This window comes from Eulemur rufifrons, chromosome 15 (genome assembly GCF_041146395.1).
Source record: "Eulemur rufifrons isolate Redbay chromosome 15, OSU_ERuf_1, whole genome shotgun sequence".
In the NCBI taxonomy this organism is placed as follows: domain Eukaryota; kingdom Metazoa; phylum Chordata; class Mammalia; order Primates; family Lemuridae; genus Eulemur; species Eulemur rufifrons.
This window is the reverse complement of record NC_090997.1, coordinates 44,462,287-44,475,882: the sequence shown is the minus strand read 5'-3', so window position 1 is coordinate 44,475,882 and position 13,596 is coordinate 44,462,287. Positions and strand designations below refer to the sequence as shown.

The window sequence follows — 13,596 nt, the reverse complement described above, 5'->3', positions numbered from 1 at the left end:
ACTTCATGCCTCTGAATGCATATTTTATTAGCAGTATTTATTAGTATCTTATTACTAACTATAAGTTAGTATTTACTAACTTATGTAAATACTTTTGTTATATTGCCAAGTTGTTCTCCTTTGCCATCCAAAGTCTAACTCAGACTTGATTGCTTAACTGAATAATTGATTTATTCAATTGCTAATTCCCTATTGAGTGCTTAACCATGAACCAGAGACACTTGGGGTCACTGGTCTACTTGGGCTGTTTCTAAGTACAAATTTTCCTCAGAGATCTGTTTCCAACGTTTTTCCTTTGAATGTCTTCATAAATTAGCTTTTCTTAAATCATCCCTTGATGTATGATTATTGGATACTATACAAACTGGAAAAATATAATAGCCCATATAACTTTCTTTCTTGTCTCCAAGAATAAAAGATTATGTATTCTTGCTTATAGATATTCTTTACATATTTTCTTTGAAGAACCATCCCTTCTCCATTCTCCAGAGCTTCTGGTATCATCTTCATTTTCCCCAGGATGCACACGTGCAAAGTGCTCTCCCATGCCTCCTTTCTCCCCACCCCCTTGAGCAAAGGCACTGTTTATAACTCTCTCTAAAAGGCTGTTTTATTCAAATAGAAAATAAATGTAGTCAGCTTTCTACAAGTCTGTTCTTAAGATCTGGGTCTCATAGTTTTCCACCTGGATTATCTGCCCTCTTTTGCTTTTTTTTTTTTTTTTTTCCCTTATGGAGATTCCAGTGCCTAGTATGATGCTAAAGTTATGACACATGCTCAAATAATGTTTATGGACTCCAAATCACTGCTAATATGATCTTCCAACCTCTGCTCATTCCATTCTGTAGTCTTGCTTTCTTCATATTATTGCTCTTATACCTTTTTTTTCAATTAAAACTTTTCATAATCTACTTAAACTTATAGCAGATGCTTAGTCAACGTGCTTTGACTTCCTAAAACTCTGCTGATACTGTCTCCCAGCCTCTCCTGTTGCTGCTTCTTTGGTATCATTATCATTGTCCTGATGCCTCTCTTTTCCATAAAAAACATTAAATATTTGACAACTCCACTTCTATATGAGAAGGTGCCCTCCTTACCCATGACATAGTTCTGCTTCTAAATTTCTTTTCTTTTTTTTTTTTTTTTTTTGAGACAGAGTCTCACTCTGTTGCCCAGGCTAGAGTGAGTGCCGTGGCATCAGCCTAGCTCACAGCAACCTCAAACTCCTGAGCTCAAGCGATCCTCCTGTCTCAGCCTCCCGAGTAGCTGGGACTACAGGCATGCACCACCATGCCTGGCTAATTTTTTCTATATATATTTTTAGCTGTCCATATAATTTCTTTCTATTTTTAGTAGAGATGGGGTCTCGCTCTTGCTCAGGCTGGTCTCGAACTCCTGAGCTCAAACGATCCACCCACCTCGGCCTCCCAGAGTGCTAGGATTACAGGCGTGAGCCACCGCACCCGGCCTGCTTCTAAATTTCTTGAAGTCTATAATCAGTGTGTCCATTTCAATTAAATTTAACAAACATATAAGTTATATAAATTAAATGCCACCATGCACCATGCTCTGTGCTAGGTGCTTCTAGGCAGCCAATAGATGACTTTACTGAAGCAATTCTCCCTTCAGAGTGATTCTCGTCTATTCTAAAGGAAATGATTTCAAACCATTTTTGTTGTAAGGCTGAAACCTGCTGTGGATTCTTCAGGATGTGGTTTATATAGCGAGGGAGGAGGTCTCCTGGCTAACTTAAGGGTCCCAAGAACATCTAACATCTTCCTTCCTACCATTTGAAATATTGCCTCCTCTTAGAGATAAGTGCCTGAGTTTCACCTCTTAACATCATAACTTGAGGACATGTGAAGGAGATAACATTCTTGCTTCCTCTCCAATTTAAGAGAATCTCCCCAATTTATAATCTGGTTAAGGTCTGAAGGTTTTCCATAAATCCTTTTGAATTCTAAGTCTGAGGTGACTTAGGTGAGACTCTACTCAAAGTCTCAGAAGCTTTTCCATTAAATGAGGGGTGAGTCGATCTTTGAAAGTGTTAATACATTCCCTTGCTGATAGCCATTTTATTGGGCTGCCTTTCTTAATTACCTCTTTCAGAATCATGGGAAACTCTTTAACCAATGTGGTGTTTGTATTTGCTTGTTTGACCTTAACTTTGATGCAAATTTAATTTGGCCTTGAAACTTTGAAACCCTCCATGGCTTGTAATAAACATTTTTTAACGAACATGTTCACCATGCTTAGCCTTTAAATTCTCAAACAACCCCTAGTCAACTCCTGGATTAACATTAGGCTTCTTAGCATCCTATGTTGATGCTAATACTCCCAAGTTTCTCAGCAGGTAGTGATATCGGTATTTTTGGTGGGGCAATTCTTTATTGAGTGGGACTGGCTTACCTATTGCAGGATTTAACCTTCCTGAATCCTACCACCAAATGCCATTACTGTTCTCTGTGGAGATAACTTAAATGCCCACCTAAATGCCCAAATTCCTTTTAAAACCACTATGTGGTACTTGGACATTTTTCCATCTCATTAATCACTTTTCCTTCTTTCCCGCTGATGTAAGCACAGTGCTTTTCACATGCTGCACGTGGGGGCCCTTGGAAACTGAAGATTTGATCCCATTCTTGTCTGCAATGGTCATTTTCTCAGCACTTTTAATTAACAGATTGTCTTTACTTGTATTTATATCGCAGTCATATGCTGCTTTTCACTAACCTTTCTGATGCTGTCACTGCTTTTCCAAGTGCTGTGTGTAATGGAGTTAAAAGTTGTGTGTAGAAGACCTTAACAACTAAGCAAACATGCATTAGGAGACTAAGACCAATGTGATGGTTGAAATTAAATGCCTTCTTCTGGAAGCCAGCACAGTGGTTGGCCCTTGTTTGGGAACTTACCTCATACATAATTGTCAGAGTTTGCAAACTGAAGTCCACAAGTATAGGAGACGTAGACTGTTTTCTAAAGCAGACAGTGGTAGCAATGCTAACAGGAATTCTTATCGCCACTGTTATAACTAACAGACCTTCCATATCTACTGGGGAGTGACTTGTGTTCAAGAATTCTTTCACCAAGAATACAAACTAGGAAGTCCTAATTTCTTTCTTTCTTTCTTTTTTTTTTTTTGAGACAGGGTCTTGCTATGTTACACAGGCTAGACTTGAACTGGGCTTAAGTGATCCTCCCACTTTAGGCTCCAGAGTAGCTGGGACTATAGGTGTGTGTTACCACACCCAGCTGAAAATCCTAATTTATAATGGTGACAATTGAAATGTCACCCTGGGGCTTACTTTCAGCACACTAGTGTTTGCACTAGAAAAACTGACCATATTAGAAGGTACTTCTACTTCGCTCACATTTTAATTTAAAGGGGCAACAGTGGTCAATAGCAGCTGTCACTATACATAGCAAACAACAGATTTCCCCCTCCTCCCCACCACAGGTTTGGTTTATACTAGGAAATATTTAATATATATAGTTTCTTCTTTGCTAAGGGCAGAGGTAGTTGTGAAAGAAATGCATTTAATTATGAATTATCTAGTAAATTGGAAATGAGTTAGTGAAAATGAGCAAGTGCAAGTTGTTAACCTATGTTTTGCTTTTTATTTATTTAGACTCTTAAAACTTAAAAGCTCTTATAATTGTCAAGAATTTTCAAAGATGATATATGGAGGATGATGGGGAAGCAACCTGAATTGCTCATATACTTTCTAGATATTATAGTCATTATAAATACTGGGTTTTCAGCATATGCATGATCTTGGTTAAATCACCCGTAATTTAAATGTCAACACCCTTGTACATAGATCACCACTAGCTGGGCAGCCGTGTGACTTGCCTGGTAATATTTAAGCTGTTCATGCAGAAACCAATATCCCCTTGTGGCAGAGACTGCTCATTGCTCCCTTGTATCCAGTCTCTCCTTCCTTTTATTATAAGGTCCCATCCCTCATTTTTAGCAAGACTCATAGCTCCCCAGCTAGAGACTTTGTCTCTCTTACAATCCAGTGTGGCCATGTGACCAAGTTGTTGTTAATGCAATATATGCAGAAGTGATGTGTACAATTTCCACATAACTTCCTGAAAAGGAAATTGCTCTCCACTTCCTTCTCTTCCTTCCTGTGGACAGGAATGTGGATGTGCTGGTGAGTCAGCTCTGACCATGCAAATGAAGATAAACCCTGAGGGGAAGGCAGAGCCACAGGATAGAAGAAAGCTGAGTCCCTGGGTAACTGTGGAGCGGAGCCCTAGGAGCCCTGGACTCACTCTGGGCTGCTCTCCTACCCTGTGGCTGTCATATGTGAGAGAGAGAAACTTCTACCTTTTTAAAGCCACTATATTTGAGGGTCTCTCTTTTTGAGAGCAGCCTAGCAGGAATACTAATAAAAGATATTCACTTATATTCCATGAGAAATCAATTTTCTTTCCATGTAAAAGTTTTTCCCAGAATTTTTTGGAACAAAGCTGGAATGGCAGGGTATGTTTTGGGGGAAAAAGTCAGTATTTCACCCTGGGATTCTAGAAGCTTGGTTTTCTCACTGGGAAAAGATGGCACATTTACATTTTCTCTTCTAGGGACTTGATTCCTTTCACATTAATATACATTTATTGAGTGCCTACTGTGTGTAAAACACTGTAGGAGTCCCTAGGGACACAGAGATGAAACAGACATAGTCCCTGACCTCAAGGAGCTCACAGCCTACTAGTGAGGACCTACAAATACACAAACAAATGCATTAGAAGATAGGATGCATATAACACTAGAGATACAAGCGAAGTTCTATGGGCATATAGAGCTGGGAGAGAGGACTTCCATAGGGGTGGGGCAGGAAGAAGGATCTCAGGAAGACTTTACAGAATATATTGCATTTGAACTATATGTTGAAGAATTGGTGGAAGAAAGATTCAAAGCTGTGAGGGTCAGGTTTCTGAAGCAATGGGAACAAATGTTAGCAGAGCTTAGAAAGCACAGGTAATACTCTTAAAATATTCATATTTTTCTGACCTGTGAGGTGGGTGAGAAGAAATGGTGAGATATAACTCTGGAAAGGAAGTTTGGGGCCGCATAGTGAAGGGTCCTTGAGTGCTATATTAAGGAATATTAATTTATTTTATACCGATGGGGAAAGAGTAGAGGATTTTGAGTAATGCAATTAAAAATCAATGGTGGCCGGGCGCGGTGGCTCACGCCTGTAATCCTAGCACTCTGGGAGGCCGAGGCGGGTGGATCGCTCAAGGTCAGGAGTTCGAGACCAGCCTGAGCAAGAGTGAGACCCCGTCTCTACTAAAAATAGAAAGAAATTATATGGACAACTAAAATATATATATACAAAAAATTAGCCGGGCATGGTGGCGCATGCCTGTAGTCCCAGCTAGTTGGGAGGCTGAGGCAGTAGGATCGCTTAAGCCCAGGAGTTTGAGGTTGCTGTGAGCTAGACTGACGCCACGGCAGTCACTCTAGCCCGGGCAACAGAGTGAGACTCTGTCTCAAAAAAAAAAAAAAAAAAAAAAAAAAAAAAAATCAATGGTATACTCTAAGATAGTAACTCTTAAACTTTAGCTTGTATTGGAATCTCCAGGAGGGCTTGTTAAAACAGAGATGAATGGGATCAACTCTTAGAATTTTTGATTCAGTAGGTCTTGAGTGGGGCCCTAGACTTTGCATTTTTAATAAGATCCCAGGTGATGCTAATGTTGCTAGTCTGGAGATGCCACTCTGAGAAACACACACTATTCTAGGAAAATGTTTCTGGCAGGTGTGGGGGCAGAGCTGCTGGTGGAGGAATCCAGAGGCAGGTGGATCAGATAAGAAGATTTGGTCCAGGTGAGAAGACTTAATTACTGGAGAACAAGGTAGCACATACAAATGTTTCTGTAGAGGTGAATCGACATGACTATCTGGATATCAGACGACTGTGACAAAAAGAGAGGATCACACTTACCTAATAGGAATGATAAAATGCATGGTAAATCTGAGACTGAGAAGATAGGAGGAGGAAAAGGCTTGAGTGTGGGAAAATTGGTCATGCGTTCAGTTTAGAAAGGCTGCACTTGAGGTACCAAAGAAATACTCATAGGGAGATGCCCACCAGATGTAATTCATGGGTCTGAGTATGAGAGAGAGAGAGAGAGAGAGAGAGAGAGAGAGGGAGGTATCAGAACTAAAGCCACAAATTTAGGGGCCACAGGTATGGAACTAATTGTTGAAATGATAGAGGTTGGGCTGGAATATGGAGATACAGGAAGTGATTGCTGAGGACAAAGCCCCAGGATGAAGAAAATGAGACAAAGAATGAGGAGGTGAGGAGGCAGTTGGAGAGCCAGAAGAGTAAAATACCCTGGAAGGCCTGGGCTTAAACAAGAAAGGATGGTTAGCTGTTTTAATTGGTCAGAGAATGGAAGTTAAGGACAGAGGGAAGGCCACTGGATTTGCCTATTGGCAAGTCACCAGTGACCTTTGGGAGATCAGTCTGGGGAGAAGTGGGGCACACTCAGATGGCAAGGATGGAAAAGTCAGTGGAAGCTGAGAAGTGGAGGCAGAACGAGTGGATTACTGATTGGAGACACCCAGGTGGGGAGTTAGGGGAGAGATGAAGCAGGAGCCTGATGGGGAAGTGAGGCTGGAGAAAGTTGATTTTAGTGTCCACGAGACTTGAGCAAAGTAATAGTTGAGATTAAAGACGAGTGGGGAGGAAAAGAGAGGAGGAGAGAGAGAGAGGGAAGAAAGGAGCAAGATTACAGAAAAGCTGGGAAGGGACAGATTTAAGGGCTAACGTAATGGAGATGGAGAGGAGACAAACCAATGTCTTCTCATTAAACAGAGAAGAGTGAACAGACAGGGAGAGGCTGAGAACAGTCACCTACTTAGGATTATACAAGAATTTACAAATTTTCAGTCCTTCTGCCATCACTCTTGACTTTGCAGTGGTCACTCCTCTGTGTGACTAGAGCAGTCACTCCCACTGAGGCGAGGCCAGATCAGGCCACACCGGGTCCCACCTGCAGCCTCCTGGACCCCACGTGGCAGTCTGGCATGGAAGCCACAGGGATTCCTGGAGACACAATTTCATACTCATAGACTCATGGGGGGCCTTTGCTGTAAACACAGATTTTCAATTTTTTTTATTTCTTTCCATGTGCACAACTGGTAATTTAATGAGCAACATTCTCCAACAAAGTTCTTCAGATAATATAATCCCTCCTTTGGTCACTGTATGCCATTAAGCTTCTTTAAAAGTTTTCCAAATTTGACACGTACTCCCACCTTAATCCTGCTAGAGTGAGAGAATATATGGGAGGTTTACCTGGGATACTTTTTAGAATGGGAGGAGGCCCAATGTGTTGATCACATAAGATAGCAACACACTCACCAAAGTGGATTTAGATTATTTTGTATTTGTTTATGTTTCATATTCATAGTAAATGACTTAGGAAAGTGCCAGTGCATTCATTCTAAGTTTTCTTTAAGAGAACGAGGAAGTTTATTTAATCATGAACTAAAAAGGACATGGCAGCTGTACTATTTGTACCTGAAAGGGGTAGGCTATGTAATCACGGTGCTACAGTAAATGACTTTAGCTCAGGTCTGCAAGCAGTAGATGATAGGACACTATTTTTATTCTTTATGTAGTCATGCAATTCCTGCTAGAAAACGTATGCGGATAGAGCCATGATCTCAGATCTAATGCCACAAAAGGACAAGTTATCAGATATTTAATTTATAAATAATAAGAAATTTGGCAAATAAAGATTTTTTTGGCATTCTTTAATTGCAGGGTTAACTGAAATGGCTAAAAAACATAAAAAGTATTTACTACTTCATCTTATTACTTTTTGAAGTATCTGTTGTTGTACGATAATGTTTATTTGAAATTAGGTACCACAGATCGGACGAGAGGTAGAAACAGCACACCAAATAACAAGCCTCAAACAAAATAGAATCAAACATACAAGAACAAAAACAAAAACAAGACCACACATACTTACAAACGCTCCTGAACCAAGCATGTTCAAGAGTTAATAAGTTGCATCCCTTACCCTCGTCTACTCACGAGGCTCTAGTAAAAGTCATGCCTTTTGGCTTTTTACAGTCTAAGTATGCTCTCGGCACTTTATGAGCTTTTTAAAAGCCAGCTTGAAGTCTTCATTAAAACTCGTATACAGCAGAGGGTTGATCAGAGAATTAACATAACCAAGCCATGTCAGAAAATCGGCCACTTCCGAGGACACGGTGTAGATGCTCAGACCTACAATCAACTCCTTGATGAAAAACGGCAGCCAGGACAGAATGAACGCACCCAAGATCAGCCCCAGGATGCGCGCTGCCTTGCGTTCCCTCGTGCTAGAGATTTGCTGGCGTTCTCCCAGGTGATCTAGGTCATTGTCGAAGGGAGGGATCCTGACGGAGGCATGGATCTTCTCAAACTCTGTGGTAGGGTCCGAGGTGGAGAAGTCAGACACACAGAAGGTCTGTGTAAGTTTACAACTCGCAAAAGAATTCTGGCTATCTGTGCTTCTGTTGCTTAAATGCCGGCTTGATCCCCTTTTCTGGTAAAGGCTCTTGGCTGCATGGTAAATCCGGTAATAGAGAATCAGTATCAAAGTCAAGGGGATGTAAAATGCCCCCAGCGTGGAGTAAATGGTGTAGATGACGTGGTCGTGCTGGATGGTGCACTGACTGAGGGGTGGGCTGAGGCGGCGGTGGCTCCTCCAGAACAGAGGGGGCATGGAGATGAAGATGGAGATGGTCCAGACGGTGAGGATCATCAGCGCCGCCCTCTTGGCTGTCCTCTTCCTGGCATATTCGATGGCGTTGGTGATGGCCCAGTACCTGTCCAGGGCAATCACACAGAGATGGAGGATGGAGCAGGTGCAGCAGGTCATGTCCACACTCAGCCACACCTCACAGATGAAGTACCCAAGCTTCCAGCTGTCCATGACAATGTACATGATGCTCAGGGGCATGACAAGCACCGCCACCAGCAGGTCCGTCACTGCCAGAGAACAGATCAGGTAGTTTGCAGGCTGGTGGAGCTTCTTGGTAGTGCAGATGGCCATGATCACGGCTGAGTTCAGCAGCATGGTCAGGGTGGTGATGATCACCAGAGTCATGCAGATGAGCATCTTCTCCGTGATGGTCTTGGGTCTCACAGCCCCACTGGCTTCCGTGGTGCAGTTTGTGATGTTCATGTTTCCCCCCCTTCCAATCTACACTGTGGAGAAGCAGTTGGTGGTTTTCCTTCAGCTGGAAACTATGCCACCTTGATCGTCTCTCATTTGTGACTAGGCTATAATTTCCTCAGATGTGTAGTCTCTTGTGCTCCATTTTCTATGAGTAAAGGGAAGGGCCACAGCATTTCTTCTGAATGCAGAATTCCTGGAAAATATTATGCTTCTGGTTAATGAATGAGAAAACTGCATTTTTCCTGGAAAACACAATATTTTGGTATTTATAAATTCTTTACCCATTTTAATTTTCTCTTTCCTCTCTGCAATCTGAGTTCATCTTTATGTTATTCCCTACAGGATACTTTAGGTAAGTTTCCAAGTTTTTCTGATGAGTATATTACTAAATTTTTAGTCTATTTTGCAACCTTACTTAGTTTCTTATTTATATTTATTCTTTTACATATAAAAAGGCTTTTTTACATTTGGAAATGTATATTCACATAATATATGTAAAAACTCTGGGATCATTGCATTAAAGAAAACATTGCATTGTTCATAATAAGCAGCTTTCAAAGCAGATTTTAAACTTTCACAGAAAATATTCAATTCCAAAGGTATATTAGTGTCACAAAGGGATTGTACAATTTTGTCTAATTATTTCTGACATTTTACATATCCCACTGTGCATTTCTTTGGAGAAAAGCATATAACATTACTTTGATGTTATGGCAAATTGTACTCAGGGTAATACAATAAATCGACTGTGAAACAGCATCATCACCAAGCTCAAAGATGAGCTTGGTGATTTAAACACATTTAAAAAAATGTGTTTAGTTTTAGTTAATATTTGTGATCTATCTATTTCTCTTTTTGTCCCCCTGATAGCTGTGATTAAGCTGGTCACTCAATGAGATAGTGACATTTTTAAAGAAACGTAAAGTCAAATATAAATGTACATTCATGAGAACAGAACAGTCAAAATGGAACAGGAATTCTTACAGCTAATGGCTGCTGGATAGAGGGCCAACCACATCCTCTGCTGTGACTCCATGGGATTTGGTCCAGGAAGACTTCAAAGAAAAATAGCTGCTCCAAGCAGTTTTAAGGGTTGGGCATCAGGCTTAACAGACATAGTGATTTTAGCAAAAGATGGGGGCAGGAGCAGGTGAGGCACGTGTGAAAGAGGGAGTGAATGTGGGAGGGAGTCTTTGGGTGGTTTGGGGACTAGAAGTCAGAGGAAGGAATAAAAATCTCCAAACTGTGGGTGAGATCTAGCTTTGGATTTAATTTCTCCTGCCCATAGAGCCAAAACCAAGAAGAGGGAGAGACAGGCACCATTTAGCTTCCAGATATAGAAAATAAAATAGCGATAATTTCACAAAAGATCAGAAATGAGACAATTGTTTTTAAGACAGTCTGTATCTTTCTGCAGTTAAATGATACTCTGGTTCCATTATGCTTTTACAGTGTTTCTGTGGTTATATCTCCTTTTGGATGCCTTTTTTATTTCTCTAGCTCTTCCATAGGGCTTGTTCTATCAATAATCCCCTTCTTTTGTAGATTGAATATTTTCTTCTCTAGTACTTTTACCTCCTTTTGTAAACACTTTAATCCTGCATTTATATCTGAGACAGGCTGCAAAATTGAAACGGGGTGGGCTTTGAAATCAGACAGATCTGAGTTCAGACTCCAGCTGGGCCATCTACTAGCTGCTTGGGCCAACACCTCTTCATTCCTCCCTGTGTCCCAGGTGTTTATTTCTCCATGTCGACCCATTTCTCTTTAATTAATTTAAAGAAAATTGGGCTGGGCGTGGTGGCTCATGTCTGCAATCCTAGCACTCTGGGAGGGGAGGCCAAGGCGGATGATCCCTTGAGGTCAGGAGTCCCTTGACCAGCCTAAGCAAGAGCGAGACACTGACTCTATAAAAAATAGAAATAATTGGCTGGGCATGGTGGCATGCACCAGCTACTCAGGAGGCTGAGGCAGGAGGATTACCTGAGCCCAGGAGTTTGGGGTTGCAGTGAGCTATGATAATGCCACTGCACTCTACCCAGGGTGACAGAGTTAGACTCTGTTTCAAAAATAAATAAATAAAGTAAACAAAATTAGTTTTTTTTTTTTTTTGTGCATGTATTAGTCCTTGGTTGTTTTTCTTGGGTTCTTGAAGTTTGCTAGGTAGAGTGGTTCTCAATAAAAAGGCTTTTCCGTTCCGATTGTAAGATTGAGAGTATGGAGAATATCAGGGATAAGGGACTGAACACTTTAGAAATTTTAATTTATAGTAGAGACTATTAAGAAATGTAGTAATTTTGAAAGCATGAAGTAAAAAAAAAAATCAGAAATAATTCAGCCTTTTAGAGCTTTTACAAAGCTGCTCTATTTATCTGAGCTCCCATAACTCTTAATTGTTTTCTTTTCTTCTTTATTTTGTACTATTTTTCATTCCCCTCCAGCAGGTTATACATTTCTGGTGGGCAGAACGTATGCCTGATTCATGCTCTTAATTACTTTTAGTTAAATTAGCAAAAACATTACAGCTTGGGGGGTTACACTCTCAGCTCTTCAATGTGACTTCCTGGTTTGTTTTATGCCCAAGCCTTCCAGACTAGGAGTTAAATTTTGTGTCCCTGTGTTGTCAGTCACCTTAAACTTCTGCACACATCCAGCTTGCCATCTTTCATCTTTTTTTTTTCATTTAACAATACATTTTGAAGTTTGTTCCATAACAACACACATAACACATTCTTTTGAATAGTTGAGTGAGATCAGGTCCAGGAAGGCCTAATTGGGGTGTTGTTACAGATCGAACAAGTCTGAGAACTGGGCCTGGAGTTTTTCACCACTTAAAGGTGAGGTCAGTAAGGAGGAACCAGCAAACAGACAGAGAAAAGGTGGAGAAGAACAATGAGAGGCAATTTTGTGCTAAGACCATGTGAGGAAAGCTTATTGAGTTGCATAGTTTCTGCTGATGAGCCAGGGGTGATGGGAACTTGACCTTCAGGCTGGGCAACGTGATGACATCGGTGACCTTGACAAGAGAAGTTTGGTGAAGCCAAGGAGATGAAAGGCTGAATGTTGTGATTTCAAGAAAGAATGGGAAGATAGGAAATAGAAATAGTGAATAAGAACACTTATTTCAATTGTTTTGCTGAAACAGGGAGTAGAAAAATAAAATATTAAATAATAGCTGTGGAGAGGGATGTGGAGTCAAGGTTTTTTCTTTTTTTTTTGGATGAGAGATTGTCTCTTTTTTAACTAGGCTGTTTACAGTTTTCTTTGCTACTATACTCAACATCCTTTATATTAGACAGAGAGCTTTTTTGGAGGGAGTGAAATGTAAAAGAGGGAGAAGAAAAGAAGTTATGCAGGAGACTGAGGAAAAGCAGACAGTGGGGCCTGGGGCCACCAGATGCTGGGAGTTCTGGAGGAATTCAGGGCATCATGGCGGGAGTAGTGAAGAGGTCAGAGATAATTAGCCACACTCAGGAAATGATTCACCCTCAATTGTCTGGGGTTCCTTTTACCTTCTTAGGAAAATAACATATGATTTTATTACCACTTCTCCTTGGTTTGTTATATATGGCTTTTATAATTTTGAGATACATTCCTTCTTAGCCTTCAGGGTTTTTTTTTTTTTTTTTTTTATCATGAAAGTGTGCTGCATTTTATAGGATGCTTTTTCTGCATTTATTCAGATGATCATATGGTCTTTGTTTTTGCTTCTGCTTTTGTGGTAAATCACATTTATTGATTTGTGTGTGTTGAACTATCCTTGTATACCTGAGATGGAACCCACTTGATCATGGTGAATTATCTTTTAGATGTGTTGTTGAATTCAGTTTGCTAATATCTTGTTGAGGATTTTTATGTCAATGTTCATAAGGGATATTCATCTGTAGTTTTCTTTTTTTTGTTGTGTCCTTTCCTGGCTTTGGTATCAAGGTGACACTGGCTTCATAGAATGTGTTAGGGAGGATTCCTTCCTTTTCAATGTTATGGAATAATTTCCATAGGTAGCAGTTCTTTGTATGTCTAGTGGAATTTGACTGTGAAACTATCTGATCTGGGGCTGTTTTTTTGTTGGGGGATTTTTTATTACTGCCTCATCTTGCTGCTTATTATTGGTCTGTTCAGGATTTCTGTTTTGTCCTGATCCAGGTTTGAGAGGTTATGTGTTTCCAGGAATTTACCCATTTCTTATAGGTTTTCTAGTTTATGAACACAGAGATTTTTGTAGTATTCATGATGATATTTTGTATTTCTGTTATATCAGTTTTAATGTCTCCGTTTTCATTTCTAATTCAGCTTACTTGAGTCCTTTCTCTTTATTTCTGGTTAATCTGGCTAATGGCCTATTGATTTGGTTTATCTATTCAAAGAAACAATTTTTTGTTTCCTTGATCCTTTGTA

General features: G+C 40.3%; 1 protein-coding gene across 1 annotated transcript in view; it reads right to left on the bottom strand.

Annotated features, from left to right (window-relative positions):
- Positions 1–7,863: 7,863 nt before the first annotated feature.
- HTR1E (5-hydroxytryptamine receptor 1E) overlaps positions 7,864–13,596 on the bottom strand; it is a 68,557-nt gene continuing 62,824 nt past the window's right edge. The window contains exon 2 of the mRNA XM_069488878.1: positions 7,864–9,391. Coding sequence (XP_069344979.1) covers positions 8,107–9,204 — 1,098 coding nt within the window. The 5' untranslated portion in view covers positions 9,205–9,391 and the 3' untranslated portion in view covers positions 7,864–8,106. The remainder of the gene's footprint in view (positions 9,392–13,596) is intronic.